The 16,642-nt window shown below is 38.2% G+C and overlaps 1 protein-coding gene across 4 annotated transcripts in view; it reads left to right on the forward strand.

Annotated features, from left to right (window-relative positions):
- Positions 1 to 16,642, forward strand: part of LOC110033311 (calmodulin-lysine N-methyltransferase) — a 65,911-nt gene that overhangs the window by 35,352 nt on the left and 13,917 nt on the right. For all 4 annotated transcript variants that reach the window (XM_020737238.1, XM_020737239.1, XM_020737240.1 and 1 more), the window contains exon 4: positions 12,146 to 12,206. In XM_020737238.1, the coding sequence (XP_020592897.1) occupies positions 12,146 to 12,206 (61 nt within the window). The remainder of the gene's footprint in view (positions 1 to 12,145; positions 12,207 to 16,642) is intronic.

The following is a 16,642-nucleotide window of genomic DNA, read 5'->3' on the forward strand; positions in this document are numbered from 1 at the left end:
GGCTTTCAATTGGGCTCGTTGTTCGTGAACAGCTCGTGTTCGTCTCGTTAAGCAAACGAGCCAAACACGAACACAATTTTTGAGCTCGAAATATAAACGAGCCGAACATGAGCTGAGCATGGCTCGGTCGTGTTCGGCTCGTTTACACCCCTACCAGAACATCAACTTCAAGTTCTTGTATATTTTATTGCTAGGATGAATTGTATAGTTTGAATGATAAGCTTCATGTAGGCTTTTTTTTGTCTCAAATCAGTAAAAAAAGGTAATCACAACTATAACTTGTTTATGATAAAACTATTTTTTTCAACAGTCGTATTCGAACTCTTTCCTGATTGAAGTTATTTTAGGAGTTTCAAATATTCACACTCAACTCTTTAAACTACTTTAATTTTGTCTTTCAGAGTAAATTTGCATGGTCAACTAATGTAAATACCTATGTCTATTGGTCTTCTGGTATCAAAATTTAATGCACCAATTTCTTTTGCCAATTTTAATTCCCGAGTAATAATCTAGCTTGCATTACATGTAGATTTATGTTTCAAATATTTGCTCGGCTAAGATAATACTGTATATCCAGATCATGTTCTTTTATAAGCTCTAGCCATCTCCTTTATCGCAGATTCAACTCTTTTTTGTGTAAAAGTGTGCTTCGAACTCTAATGTTTAGTGAATTTCTCACATTTCACACCATACAAATGATGTCACTAAATCTTGAGAGCAAAGATTACAACAACTAACTCTAAATCATATGTCAGATAATTTCTCTCATGTGGCTTCAACTGTCCGGATGTATAAGCTATTACTTTTTTGTTTTGCATTAATACACATCCTAAGCCTCACCATGATGTGTTGCTGTAAATCTGAAATCCTTTTGTTCATGATGTAATAAATACTACTGGAGCAGTGGTCAAATATTTTTTTGAATTCTTGAAAAATGTGCTCACATTTTGTATTCCATTTGAATTTAATATGTTTTCTCATTAGCTTGGGTAATTACATAACTATCTGTGAAAAACCTCAAGCCCACAAAACTATGCACCTTTGTAACATTCTTTCGTGTAGGTCATTCCACAATTACTTTCTTCTTCAGAGGATCTATTGAAATTCCTTGCCCATTGACAACATGCCCCAATAATGCAATGCTCTGCAACCAAAATTCATATTTTAATAACTTTGTATATAGTTGATTCTGCATCAATAGTTTTAATATTATTCTCAGATGCTTGATATGATTATGATCAGTTCTTGAATATATCATGCCATCATTTATAAAGATAATTACATACTGAACCATATAAGGCTTGAAGATTCAATTCATCAAATCTGTGAATAAAACATTAGCATTAAGTGAAAAGACATAACTAATAATTTCTAATGGTCATACCTGGTCCCAAAAACTATCTTAGTTATATCTGAATCCTTGATTCTGACACGATGATATCTCGATCTCAAGATCAATTCGGGAAAATACAATATCTCCTTCCAATTGATCAACCAAATCATCTATCATAGAAAATGGATATTTATTCTTGATTGTCACATTGTTCAGTTATTTATAATCAATGCACAACTGCATATATTTGTTCTTCATCTTGATAAATAATACATGAGCACTCCCTTGTTCTGATAAAATAATTATCTATCAATTCCTGCAATTCTTTTGAAGCCATCCTAAGGAGATTTGAAAATTGCAAATGTCCATGTCCGCACATCATTGCCAAATTCAACTTCTCGTTTTGGTGGTAGCCCTAACAATTCTTTGAGAAACATCTTAGAGAATTCTGCAACCACCGGGATGTTCTTTAATTCATATGCATCTTTATTCAATATTATTATTTGGCTAGAAACACCAGTTCATCACTTCGCAAGTACTTTCAAACTTTCATTGTACTAACCAGGGAAGATTGTGCATTCCTATCTCAAGATATATAGAACGACTTCTCGTCAGGCAATGTAAGTTTTAATCATCTTTTCCAACATTCATTTGTAGCAAAATGCTTTACTAACCAATTCATTCCCACTATAACATCAAAAGTTTAAAGTTGTAAAGTGATTAATTCTGCTAACAACTTTCTATCGAAAGTATGAACATGCACAATACATTTCCTTGTTGCATAGAAGCCACTTCCCGAAGACATAATAACATATAAGACAGGTGTAAAGTGCACAATCGCAACATATAAAATGTCAATAAACTCTTCAAAAATGAAATAATATGATGCACCAGAATCGAATAAAATAATACTAGACTAATCTTAAATTAGAACCGTGCCTGTAACCACTTCTTTAGATTCTTTAGCTTCTTGAGGGGTAATTGCAAATGGCTTGACATTGCTAGTTGCTCATTTTAATGCTTTGAACTGCCACCATTGACTTGAGTTGAAGACTTTCCTAAAAATTGAGTTTTGTTGGACTGACTACCTTTCAAAAATTTTCTGCCTGCCATTGTCCTTGAAATGCCTGTGGTTTGCTGCATTTTTTTTTTTATGCGGACAGTTCATCTGAAGATGCTCTGACTGTCCACATTTATATCACTTCCTTAAAACTAGCAAGCACTGCCCAAAATGTCTTTTTTTGCACTTCTCACAAACATACCTTTCTGATTGTGGTTGCTTTTATCTTTTGATTTAAATTTCTTGCTATGGGGTTTTACTTGCCAAAATATTTTCTCTTACTTGCCTGAGGTTACTATCGTTGACTAGAGAAATTCAACTCATTTTCAATTCATTTGACTCTTTTAATCAGCACTGAGAAATCACTGATTTTAAACGACGCCAAACTCAGCCTGAACTGATCTATTGAGACCGCATAAAGATTTGTAGCATTTTATTTCTTTGGTACTGACATAATGAGGTACATATCTGGAAAGAGATGTAAATTCTGCCTCATTACTAGTTGATTTCGACACATGAGTGAGATTGAAGAATTCATCTTAAAGTGCTTATTTGGATGAAGACAAAATGAACCAATATTTGAAGACTTTAAACAAATTCTTCCCACTGAATCCACGGAAGTGGTGTCAATTGAAATTTCTCTATGTTGTTTCTTTCACCACCTGTTCGCCTCACCTTCTAGCATGAAAGTGACTAGCATCACTCTCCTAATTTCCATATAAATCACACAATCCAAAAATTTTTCCTTCTTTAAGAGCCAACCTTCAACAATAGTAGGATCACTGACATTTTTAAATGCAAGTGGTTTGAATGTTTAAAAGATCTTCAAATATCGATCAAGTTCTGTACTATTTTCAAATCTGGGCCCGTGATGGTAGATCTTTTAAGAGTAGTCATTTTTTCAACCACTTGTGATATCAACTGAACAATGTTCGGAAACTTGGTCATTTTAATTTCTTCATTTGTCCATTTTAGCTTATATTTTTTTGCTTTGCAATTAGCCTAGGACTGGCCCTTAGTACTTTCTGATTCTTCTCTAGACATATGCATCTGTACAAGCACAATTAATTATTCAAATGCAATTTATCATATAAGAATTATGTCGTGCATGTATGATATCTTAAGTCATATGCGCTTCTATCATTCTTTTCATTCAATAATCATGCTCTGATACAACTTTCTATCATACATCAACTAGCCCATTCTTAAGGGTTAACTGCAGTGCGATAGAGACAGACGATTTGATAAAATAAAATTCTCACCACCACCTGTCTTGACTTGCAAAATCAGGGCCTAGTGGGTAAAGAATTAGTCTAATTAAATTGCCATAAACATTTATGATTCATTTCATTTCATGATTCACGTATATCCACATATCCATGGAAGCATAAAAATCATATTATCAAAACATATGTATAGAGCCGTTAAATCCAACTTCATAAATTATAGACCCAATGATTTTTACAATATCACAAACTATACAGTGCAACAACCAAGCACGTTACACAAGTTTACTCGCCTTGGTGCTCTTTACACCTTCCTAGAAGTCAACACTATAGAGTGTGCTAAATGCTTGACGAAATCATCAGGGCTAAATAAAGATTTTATAGACAAAAAGAAAATAGCATGCATGATCATATGTAGCTCATGTACATATTCACAATACGTCATAACATGCTAAATCATATAAAAAATATAAAAGAAAAGATATGTGATGAAGAGAATCAATGAGAACTGTATGAAATGTGTTTCATTTATTCATGTGTAATAATAAACATATTCCTAAAAGTTATAGTCATCACTAGTAATAATAGGAATGTCACTTGTAATTGTATATGCCTCAACTATTTCAATTTCATGTCATGTCTACGTCGTCTAGTCTGAAGGCTACATTAACTATTGATAAATGTTGGATCCTCCCAACATAATAGCTATTAATAGCCCCGTCTTGTACCAATTGTTTCCTACCATTGATCCCCGCCTGATCTCTCCAGTTTGAGGAGTTTTGTCGTTGTCTGGATGCTAGGAGTCAAGAATCCCATCATTCTCTATCATCTATACTTGCAAGTATTCATGCAATAGGCGTCTTATAACATCATTTTGTGACATTTCATAAATCATAATTCTTCTATTAAGCATTCATCGTAGGCATTTCATTTATCCAATGCATGAATCATAATAAATGAATACCTTCAAGCAATGATTTCATAAATATGTTCAACGAATTTATAATATAACAAAATCATAGATATTGCAGGTGACAAATCATGTTTACATTCATACAGTATGCAGATATTCATCCACAATATGCAGAAAATTTTAAATGCAATTGTGCCAAACATATTCACATGAAAACCTACAGAGAGTTATCTTTTTAAGTTAGCATAGAATTATTTGACCTAATTTGAATAGACAACACTACAAATTTTCACAGGCTCGCATCGAGCTCACCGCCTAGTGTAAAGTATTTGGAATTAGTAAATCTCTTAAAATTTCATGAAATCTTGACTTATCTCATGATTGAACCGCAAACACAACTCATTTACGAATTCTTACCTCAAAAGGACTTCTCGATATAACATATTCTTCTTCCTTCTTTCGCTCATCCCCTTAACCCTTCTCTGAAATTTGTGAAATATACCTAATAAAGAGTGTAGCTCTCGGTTCGACAGTCCCACGGTGGTTCCCCAAAGCTAAATCAATAGGGAACACAAGGAATATTTGAATGCGTAGCAAATGTCAAAACAAAAACGTAGGGAGTTCCAATTAACATAAAAATGATATTCCATCTTACTAATTTTACCCCAGAGCTTTGAATTGCCACTTGCAGCTCTCTGTGGGTTGTGCCAATAGCGCCTGCAACAACGCTCGAGTCGCTAAAATGCACAAGAAGAATCGGGAGATGAATGGAGAAATACAAAGACTCTGGAGGAATTTGTCTATCTTGCGATGAATCTCGGCCCTTCGTTTTCTTCCAACATATGTGGTTGTGCAAATAGGCCGGTGGCTATAATGATGATGTGGGATTCAGGAGGATAACTAAGATTAATCAAAGGTAATTAAACTTGGAATTTTATAATTTTATATCTTCTCATACGTTTAAACTTCATGCGTGGTGCTATATATTAAACTGATCGATTTGGCGTTTATAATTTTATAAAATTGATTCAATTGACGTCCAAGGGATGCAAAATTTGGAGTATACTTTAAAATTGCCAAAGTTTTGCCTGTTTCTCAAAATTGGTTGTTACATTATCTCCCTCCTAACGCCGTCAACCATCCCTTATCCTCGTTTTTGTTCCTTTCCACAACTGCCTCCCCGCAAATCCAACGTTAAAATGTCTTTTAGGTGTCATAGAATAGTATCATATAGTATTAGAGCCCGACAAATCTTAGATTTTTTAGGTTCATCTTTCTTGTCCTAATCCAAAATAAAAAAAAAAAAATCTCAAAATACCCACTATTCATACTATAATTTCTAGCCGAGACCCTAAAATTTCAAAATCCAAAATTTCTACGTCCACCAAAATTTCACGCCGACAATTATCACCAAAACCTAAAAGCCCCTAACCAACCTTGAATCGAAATCCTACATATGTCAGATATCTAATCAGGAGAAAATGACACAATGACACTTAGGAAAAATCTACAATGAGGTATCTAAGAGCTTACTATAGAGGATATGCATCTAGAAATTCTCTAACTACAATAGAGGTTTGCCACCTTCAAGAGGAATCAATATGATGAAGTCACTCATAGCCATAACGTTGACTTGCTAGATTGAGAGAAAGAAGTGAATTCCTTTCACCAGACAGTTTTCAGTAATGAAGAGCTCGTACCCTAACGATTTGACATGAAATACTAGTTAAGCTAGGATTTTGGAATAAATGTTGATTTACCTGAGTTTGATGGTTGCATGGATCCAAACAAAATCATTGAGTGGCTTCAGATAGTGAACCGATCTTCGATTATAATGACATTCCACGCGATAGGAGGGTCAAATTAGCCGCTATTAAGTTAAGGAAGAATGCTTCTTTATGTTGGGAGAACTTGAAACTCTTCGACAGAGGGAAGGGAATGGTAAAATTACTATTTGTTTTAAAGATGAAATGAGAGATGCAACACAAATATTTTCCCTTGCATTAACGATTTGCTATTTGATACTATAGTTAACCCGAACAACAATATAACAATAGCAATAACAAACCTTTATCCCAATAAGTGGGGCCAACAAACAAATATTATACTGAAAAACCTAATAGGTGGTTACAACCAACACACTTAAAAGAGAAAATACATTAACACGACAGACGACACATGGCTAGGGTGAATCTCTGGTGGTGGTGGTCGTAGGGGGGACATTGGAAATGTTGAGATCAATTGGTGGCTGGAACAACAGGGCAGCATGGTGCAGCGATCTAATATCAATAATTTTCTACTTGGGGGAGGCAATAGTGGGATAGGGGCAACAACAAGTCCGAAAGAGAAGGTGGCTGGGAGAGCAAAATACTGCAGGAAAAGAGTGGTTTCTTGTAGTTACGAGCAACAACAACAAAGGAAGTAGGTGGGAAGCGATGCAAGATGGTTGAGGAATTGTGGATTGCTGTGTGGGGTGGCAGCAATGCTGGAAGGGCAGGAAACTACAGGAAAAATTCAGAGTGTGGTTGTCAGGGTGGTTGCAGTAATGGAGGGTGTTCTGAAGCAATGTGGGAAGGATGCAGAAGGGGGTACCATCTGGAGATTGACATACAACCGAATCACCACGTTGAACCCTATGATACAACTCTTGAAGGAAAGAAGAGACGCCGACAACTGTCCCGATCCAAAACACACAAAAGCTGCCAACCTAAAACATTGGAAATAAATGTATAAGCCCTTGATAATTTTGGACTGGGCCCACAAATATAAAGAGGAGCCAAACTCAAAATATGGTGCCGATAAACTCTCTTGCCTGGACCAGTCGGTCTGGCCTCTAGACGCAGGAAAGGGAACCCTCGCTCTCGTGAGTCCTACTTCAGAGGAGATGCTTATGTGTCACTATTTTCATAAGACTCCATCACCCGAGCCTGAGAGATCCTTTTGTGGAGGAGTACACAACTTATGTTGAAGTGTGGGTTAGTGGAGCTTGATGAAAATACTATAACATGATATCTAAGGGGATTGAGATTGTTCATTGACAATGTGGTATAGCTGTTGTCTTATTGGACATTACAAGATGTCCAAACCCTAACCCTGAAGGTGGAGAGGTAACACAACAATATCAGGTCCACACAGTCTCCAAACAAAGCTCAACCATTGGATTTGACATCAAGAGTGCACCTAGTGAAGCACCCATGCTAACCCAATCAAAGGAGGAACCTATACATAGTGGAGAAATGGTGGAGCCCTTCAGTACTTCCAAATCCATCGCCGCCAGTAAATGCTTCAAGTGTTATAATTTTGGCCACGTGGCATTCAGTTACCCAACCATGAGGGTAATTTTTTCACCGAGCAGGGAGCAATTAAAAAAGTGGATAGCGGCACATGAGAGGATAAATACTTCAAAGAGAAATTTCAACTTCCAACCAACAAAGATGAGACACTAGTGATTCAAATTGAGCCCACGAGAGAGACTTTTTGGATTAAGATCGGTTGTTCGAAAAGGTAGTGAGCCTGAGAAGTTGGTATCAGAAAAAAGGCAGCCTTTATTGAGAGAGTCATTAGATATCCTGATAGACTATTTATCTATTGGGTGGTTGCCACTGAGAGTGGTCCAACATGCCACATATTTTATTCTAGAGTTAGTTTCTTCTGATAGACTTGTTTATTGGATGCGCAGAGCTGAGCACAAGAAGTGGGAGAAACATGTTATATATTTAATAGCTTGAAACTTGGCTCGTTAGAAGGTCTGCCTATTTGCAACTCCAACTTTGGTTGTGCCAAAAAAATGGAAGAATATTTATTCTATCAAGATATCCTTTGTAATGATGAATGTGTATCAGAGTTGCTTGGAATGAGTGCGAACATAAGTTTTGCAGTAGAGTTGCCTCAGACACAACAAGATATTGATTTTGTTATTATTATTGTAGATCTTTTTTCAGATAACATATTTTGTTTGATTCCACAAGATAATGAACACATCACATCTTGCAGACGTATACTTCGAGCAGGTAGTTTATCTTTGTGGTATACTCACAAGCATTACTTTATACTGATTTGTAAAATTCTTTGGCCACTTTTGAGGGGCTTTGTTAAGTACGTTAAGCACAAAAATTTCGTTCAGTTCAGCAGTGCACCCGCAAAAACAAATGCCAGATAGAAGCGGTGAATCATAACTTTGAAAATTTTTTCAGGATTTTTTCTATAAAAGAACTTTCAACGGTGGGATCCATGTCTCACCAAAGAAGAAGAATAAACCTCTCCTACACAAGGGGAATGACGTAGGATCTTCATTGCTTTTGTAAGATTCCACAGAATCGCGAAACAACTGAATTCTGCTTTCACGCAAGTCTCCTGAACCAGAAATCGCGGTTCTCGCTATCCTAGACTTTCGATGTCTGATTTTAGCCTTTTTCTATCTTTTTCTTCTCCTAAATTCTGTCAGCTATTTTTTTTCTTAAAATAAGATTTTAAAATTTAAATTTAGTATAATATATAATATAATTTTAATTTTGTGAAAATGATATTCTTTATTTTTGAAAAATGATGAGACCAGATAGACCTCATTTATTTAATAGTTTAAATAGCTGAGCACGATACCATAAATGATATATTATCTCGAAGAATGATCGTATCACTTATTAGTAGGCTTAACTATTTAAACTTAAAAATTTATGACTCTATTTTGGTCTTCGAATTTATAGTCGATAAGTTCCCATATCTAATGCACAAATTAGATAGGGCTTAGATTAATCTGGGTTCTTAATTCCTTATAGATGCAAACCCCTATAGTTAGTTACATCCCAAATAACGGGAGTCATTTGAGAAAACTCTCGATAATGATTAGAGGTTTCGTCTTCAAGAGATATCTTGTTAAATTAGTTTATTTATGATTGTGCATTTCTTTCTACTGGATATCGCCTTTTGATTTATTGAAGCATTTTGTGCTGGCTTACCTTTTGGATTTAATTTGCTTCTCTTGGTGTTATGCTTTACATTTTTTGAAAAAATTGGCAGTCTTTGGTTTTTTGAGATAGTTGTCTTGGTCCTAGGATTTTTGCTGCCTTAGGTTGAAACAATTTCATTTATTTCTCTTTAGCTTTGGCATGGATCACCATAGTTTAAAGTAGGGTAGCGAGTACTTTTTCCAACACCTTGTACCGACTTTTATTTTTATTTATTTCTTTCTTTTATAACTTCATTGATGGGCTTATTGCAATTCTGCTTTCACAAATGCACATTCAACAAGTTATCAACACTAGGTGGCAAAATTATATTTATACGTGATGGAGCTACCCGAGAGCCCTCTTTCCACGATTATGTTACAGTACTGTGATTTTACTATAGTACCGCGATTTTTCTACGCTACTTGCGACCTTATATGGATTTGGCGCCTCATTTCAATAGTGGGCCCAATCCTAATTACCTAGGGCTTATATATTTGATTCCTATGTTTAGGTTTTCAACTTGGATGGTCTTTCTATTCAGGACAGCCATTAACATCCTGATTTCTCCCTTTTAAGGTTGTATCCTAAGGCGGGTGGTGCTCTAGTTGTAGCTCATCCGAGGTGGTGATCTTCTTTCAAGGGTTGTGTGGTTCTTCGGCTATAGCTTGTTTCCGAGGGAGTTTTTATCCTTTCCTGACTTCTCCGCAACCTTTCCTCCGCTACTCCTGCCGCTGTCTTTGCTACGATCACCGAAAAACAATCCTCCTTGGTCGTTTCTCTACAACTTCCTGCTGTCCCAGAACTCTGTTCTCGCCGTCATCACTATTCTAGTTTCCGTCTTTAATGCCGGTGTTTCTGTTTAGGAAAATCATCAATATTCAGGTTTCTTTCTTTCAAAACAGTATCCAAAGGCTGGTGGTACTCTGGCTGTAGCTTGTTCAGGGTGGTGATCTTCTTCCAAGGGTCGAGTGATGCTTCGGCTATAGCTCTTTTTTGAGGGAGTATTGATCCTTCTCCGACTTCTCTATCTTTCCTCTGTTACCGCTCTCGCCGCCTTCGCTGTAATCATCGTTTTCCTGCAACTAAGGTTGTATCCTAAGGCGGGAGGTGCTTTAGTTGTAGCTCGTCCGAGGTGGTGATCTTCTTCCAAGGGTTGTGTGGTGCTTCGGCTATAGCTTGTTTCCGAGGGAGTTTTTATCCTTTCCTGACTTCTCCGCAACCTTTCCTCCGCTACCACTACCGCTGTTTTTGCTACGGCCACCGAAAAACAACCCTCCGTGGCCGTTTCTCTACAGCTTCCTGCTGTCCTAGATCTCTATTCTCGTCGTCATCACTATTCTAGTTTCCGTCTTTATTGCCGGTGTTTCTGTTTAGGACAATCATCAATATTCAGGTTTCTTTCTTTCAAAATTGCATCCAAAGGCGGGTGGTGCTCTGGCTGTGGCTTGTCCAAGGTGGTGATCTTCTTCCAAGGGTCGAGTGATGCAACGGCTATAGCTCATTTTTGAGCGAGTATTTATCCTTCTCCGACTTCTCCATCTTTCCTCCGTTACCGCTGTCGTCGCCTTTGCTGTAATATCGTTTTCCTGCAGCTTCTTGTTGTTCCAGCCCTCACTCTTTGCCACCATCACTGTTCCAGTCTCTCTTTGCACCATCACTGTTCCAGCCTCCCTCTGTGCTGCTGCTGCGATTCCAGCTCTCCCACCTGCTGCCATCACTATTCTAGCCGTCCAGGACCCTTCCCATAGCAGTTTTGCTACTATTCCAGCCGCAAGCGATTTTCCCCTCAACAAACTTACCGCTGTCCCTGCCTTCCCAGCCTTCCCAGCCTTCCCAGCCACCATTTCTCCCCTCCCCACTCACTGCCAAGCCCGGACAGCTGTTTTTGGCTGTTGTGCCACTGTTTTTCTACAGTCTAGTCCCTTTCGTATCCTACCACCAGCTTCCCATGTCCCCCCTACGACCTACACCACCATCTTGAAGTTGCCCCAGTCAGGATGATATGTCGTAGTTGTTGCTATTTCCTATTTCCACGTGTCTGGTTGTAAATTCATATTTGAATTCAATAGTTATGTTTGTTTTCTTAATATTGTTTTAGTTAACTCTGGTAACAATATGTATGCGGGAAAAATTTTAATTCTCCTCCTAATTAGATTTTTATTGTTATGATTTTCGATTGCGTGATCAATACCATTCATTCTCTTAAACAACGATGAAACTTGGGGCTTACATAGACTTTAAAAGTTGTAAGATTATTTGATGAGGGTATGAGAAATTAGTCATGGCTTTGAAGTGTAGAGGTTTTTAAATTATGTGGAACTTGATACGTGAGTTTTTGATGATATTTAGATTATATTTAATGTTTTTGATAGGTGAAATAAATGGGTCAAACTAGTCTTTAAAGATAGATTTCATATATCATCCATCATCTCATGCTTGATGAAGCTTGTTGTATAATAATTTTTCTGCTATAGATCTCAACTAATTGGGCAATAGTGAATTTGAAGACTATATAAAGCATCAGATGCAAGAATAAAATTATATAGCGAGCAATGAAACAAATGAGTTTGTTCACTAACATAACCTCTATGATCTCTCAACTTTTATGTTGTTTTCTATCTTGATTATTTGAACTTGTCAAACATGTCTTTCTTTATTTCTTTGTAGGTCGTTGGCCTTCGGAAGAAGTGCTAACTTATTTTTGCATTAAAAGATGTGAAATGTTCAGGTATGTAGATGTAATATAAATTTTTTTTTAATTGTCTTATTAGTTTTGCTTGTGGGTCTCTCAAATTGTGCTCGTTTGTTTCATCTTTGCAATATTTTTTCATGTTATTGCTTCTTTTCTTATTTCCTCTATCATAACAACCCAACGTACTCTCTTCTTATGCCTACCCATGCCCTAATCCTTTGTAATGCCTCACCATGAAAACCTAAGTTTAACCGCTTCTACAACCTATTTGATGTAGGCTTACTCGGTTTTATGTTTTCTATTGAACTAATATGATGCTTAATATCAATATATGCAAAGGAAATTAAGAATTAACATATCACAAGCTGCTAAATAATTCAACCACGTGCTTTTCAAAGTAACTCTAATTTCTTGTTCAATTTTCCAATACATGACTGATTCCTATTGCATGTGATCAGTTGCGGACATATAAGAAATAGGTGAAAGGACGAAGAATAAAAAACAAAAAGAATTGACAATTGGCTCAAGATATGAGGTTAAATAAGATCTTGAAAGTTGGATTCTGATACACCTCGGGACTCAATGAGCAAACAATGGCGAAATAGAAATTGATAGGTGAAAAAATCAAACAAGGGCTGCTCCTACAAAAAAAAAAAAAAAGAAAAAAAAAACAAAGGAAAACAAGCAAGATATGAGGGTGATCTACTATTCGAGAGGTAGCCCGGTTCTCCCACAACCCTAGTCACTAAGAACATCACAAGAAGAAGAAAAAACACAGCAGCCCAAAAAACATGCATAAAGAAGACAAACCATAGGTTACTCCCACTGCGATTCAAAACATTCCTTCCAACTTTCTCTCCAAACTCCTCCAATTTCTCCTTCTTGAGTATGTGATTAAGGCCCTCGTGGACCCCTCCTGCTCCCAGTCTTCTTTGGCCACGACAAGTTGTTGTTCCTTACCTTCTTTAGCTGCGGCAGATTGCCGATCAACCTTTCTCGCGATGCAGACAGTCCAGACGGGCAGGATGGACTAGTCTTGTTACGCTCGGGTCTGTTACAGGCGTGGGCGTAACAATACTCCCTTCCCAGAGAAATACCTTTTCCTCAAGGTATACAGATGGAAACTGCTTGTGGATCATCTCATAAGACTTCAATGTTGCTTCATAGTTTGACAGTTATTTTCACTTAACCAGTACCTCTTTTGCTCCCCCTATTCCTTGGCACACTCCTTCGATCCCTAATGGCTCTAGAATCACCTCCAAGTCCTTCATCAGCCTCAATGGTAGTGGAGACGAGGGTGTATGATTTTCAATCGCACGTCGTAGATGTGATACATGGAAGGCTAGGTGCAGTATAGACGATAGTGGTAATTTCAAATGATAAGCCACTGTCCCGATGCGTGTCATCACCTGATATAATCCAAAATATCGTAGTGAAAATTTCCACTTATGGTCAACTTCTTTTGTCGGTAGGGTTTCAACTTCAAGTAAACTATGACTCTTGGTTCAAACCGCACATCTCCTGTGTTCATCTGCATTTCTCTTCATGATTTGTTGAGCTATCAGTAAATGCTTTTTTAGCTCTGCTAGTATCCTGTCTTTCTCCTCCAAGTACTGATCAACGCTCGATACCGGTATTGTGCTATGCCCATAATGTATCAAGTGAGATGGATCCCATCCATACCATATTTTGAAAGGGTGGTTTGTGCTTCAGTGTGATACGAAGTATTATACTAATATTAGACCCACACAATCCACTTGGTCCATTGTTTCGGCGTATCATATACAAACAATGCAGGAATGTTTCCACACTCAGTTGACCACTTTCGTCTGTCCATCGGTCAGAGAATGCTATACGGTGCTCCTCTTAAGGACTGTCCCTTGCAACCTAAATAGCTCTTTCCAGAAGTGGCTGAGAAACACCTTGTCCCTATCCGATATTATTGATTCCGACACTCCGTGCAAACAAACCACCTCCCGGATAAACACTGTTGCGACTGAGACTACAATGTAGGGATGTCGTAAAGGAATGAAAAGTGCATACTTACTCGGGCGATCCACAAGCACCATGAACACCTTGAAACCTTCTGATTGTGGCAACCCCTCAATAAAATCCATCGTCACTTCTTCCTAACGCTTTCTCAGTAATGCCAATGGCTATAGTAAACTTCTGGTGCCGTAGTCAAGTACTTGTGTTGCTGACATGCATCGCTTTTTGTCACCATATCCTCGACATCTCTGCTCATTCCCACCCAATAAAGCTCTGTCGCTAGTCGACTATAGGTCTTCTGCACCCCCGACTGTCCCTTGATCGCACTATCATGAAACTCTTATAATAATCTGGGAATATACTTTGACGACTTGGGTATCACTAATCGCCCTCGGTGGAGCTGTTGCTTTCCACTCAATGAATATCCTGGATGACTGTTCAGATCATGTAGTATCTCGGCTCTTATCTTCCTCAGCTCCTTATCCACTTTGCTCTTTTGTCTCAAGACTTCCCAACCTTGGATCTAAGGTACCGATAGGGTCGTTAATTGAGGTTCCTCCACCTTTCATGACAATGCGTTGACTGTCTTGTTTTCCAATCTCGACTGGTACTGAATCTCGAAATCATATCCCAGTAGCTTAGATAGCTATCTCTGATGTTCCTTAGTAACCATCTGCTACTACAGGGGTTATTTTAAACTCCTCTGATTTGTCCAGACTAAAAAATATTGTCCCAACTGATAGAACCGACACTTTTGAATGACCAAGACAATTGCCATCAATGCCCATTCAAATACTTACTTTAGCCCGCTTTGGTTGTAAGAACCTGACTTATGTAGTCAATCGACCTCTAATCCTGCATAAGCGCGACTCCCAATACTTACCTGACACATCCGTTTCCACCACATGATTTACTGAAATATGGAAGTGCTAATACCAGTATGCTAGTCACGACTCTCTTCAGATGTTCAAATGCCCGTGTTGTTGCTTCCCCTCATTTGAAATTGTCTTTCTTCGATTGCTCCATCAGTGGCCATGCTATCATGCCATATCCTCTCACAAACTTTCGGTAGTAGTCGGGGAAACGGGGAATCCCTAGCTCTTTCAAACTCCTTGGTAAGAGCCAATCAACCATAGCCTCGATCTTGGACTAATCCACCACTACTGTTCTGGTCACTATATGTCCTAGGTACTCCACCTGTAACTGTGTAAAAGAATATCTCTTTATGTTGGCATTCAATTAGTGTTCCCTCATGATCTCCAGGACTGTCCTTAGGTGCCCCACATGATCTGCTTTTGTACGATTGTAAAACAAAATGTCATCAAAGAAAACCATGATAAATTTCCGGAGGTAGGATTGAAAATCCCTATTTATGAGAGATTGAAATGTCGCCGGGGCATTGGTGAGGCCAAACGAAATCACTAAAAACTCATAATGTCCTTCATCTGTCTTGAATGCTGTCTTATGCACATCTGCTGGATTCATCCTAATCTGGTGGTATCTCGACTTAAGATCAATTTTTGAGAAAATGACTGCCACATGAAGTTCATCCAATAACTCATCAATCACAAGAATAAAAAAACTTGTCCAACACTGTCTATTTGTTCAAAGCCCGATAGTCCATGCAGAATCTAAAAAATATATCTTTTTCACCAACATACTGGATTGAAAAAAGGGCTCACACTTGACCTGATAATTTTGGCCTTGAGCACCTCTTAGATCAGCTTCTCTATCTCAACTTTCTGAATTTAGGGATGCATGTATGGTCTGACACTGATGGGGGAAACACCCTCTTTCAAGGTAATATTGTGCTCATGCTCTCTCGGGGGAGGTAACCTGCTCGGCTGTTAGAAAACATCTATAAATTGCTGTAGGAGTTGCTGGGCCCCTTTACGAAACTCTGCCAACTCTGAATCTTGAATTTTCTCAATGCTCTACAACTCCACCGAATATCTCAACCCTGCTCAAATCGACTTGACCATGGTTTTGAGCGATACCATGTTTTGCATAAACGAACATCTCCTTTCAGCATCACCTTCCTACCCTCCACCTAGAACTCCATCATTAGGGCCTTCCAATACACCTTCTTCTCCCCAAGCGTTCACATCCACTTCATCCTCAAATTTACATCCGTGCTGCCCAAATCTAAGGGAAGGAAGTCCTCCACCACCTGTAGACCATGGAGTGTTAGAATCAATCCCTTGCAGATTCCACTACTTTTCTCCACCTTCACTGTCCCCATTATCACGTCAAAGCTCCCTGTAGTCACGAGCTCCAACCCCAACTTCTCTACGACTTGATTTGAGATGAAGTTATGTGTGGCCCCACTATCTACTAGCACCATAATCGGCTATTTCCCAATCCACCCCCTCACCTTCATGGTGTGATTTGGGATAAATCCCACCATCGAATTAAGGGACACCTCTGCCACATCCAAATGCAGATGCTCCTCCATCGCGCCCTCCTATGATTCTTCGCTCTCC

Source organism: Phalaenopsis equestris, unplaced genomic scaffold, assembly GCF_001263595.1.
Source record: "Phalaenopsis equestris unplaced genomic scaffold, ASM126359v1 Scaffold001134, whole genome shotgun sequence".
Lineage (NCBI taxonomy): Eukaryota > Viridiplantae > Streptophyta > Magnoliopsida > Asparagales > Orchidaceae > Phalaenopsis > Phalaenopsis equestris.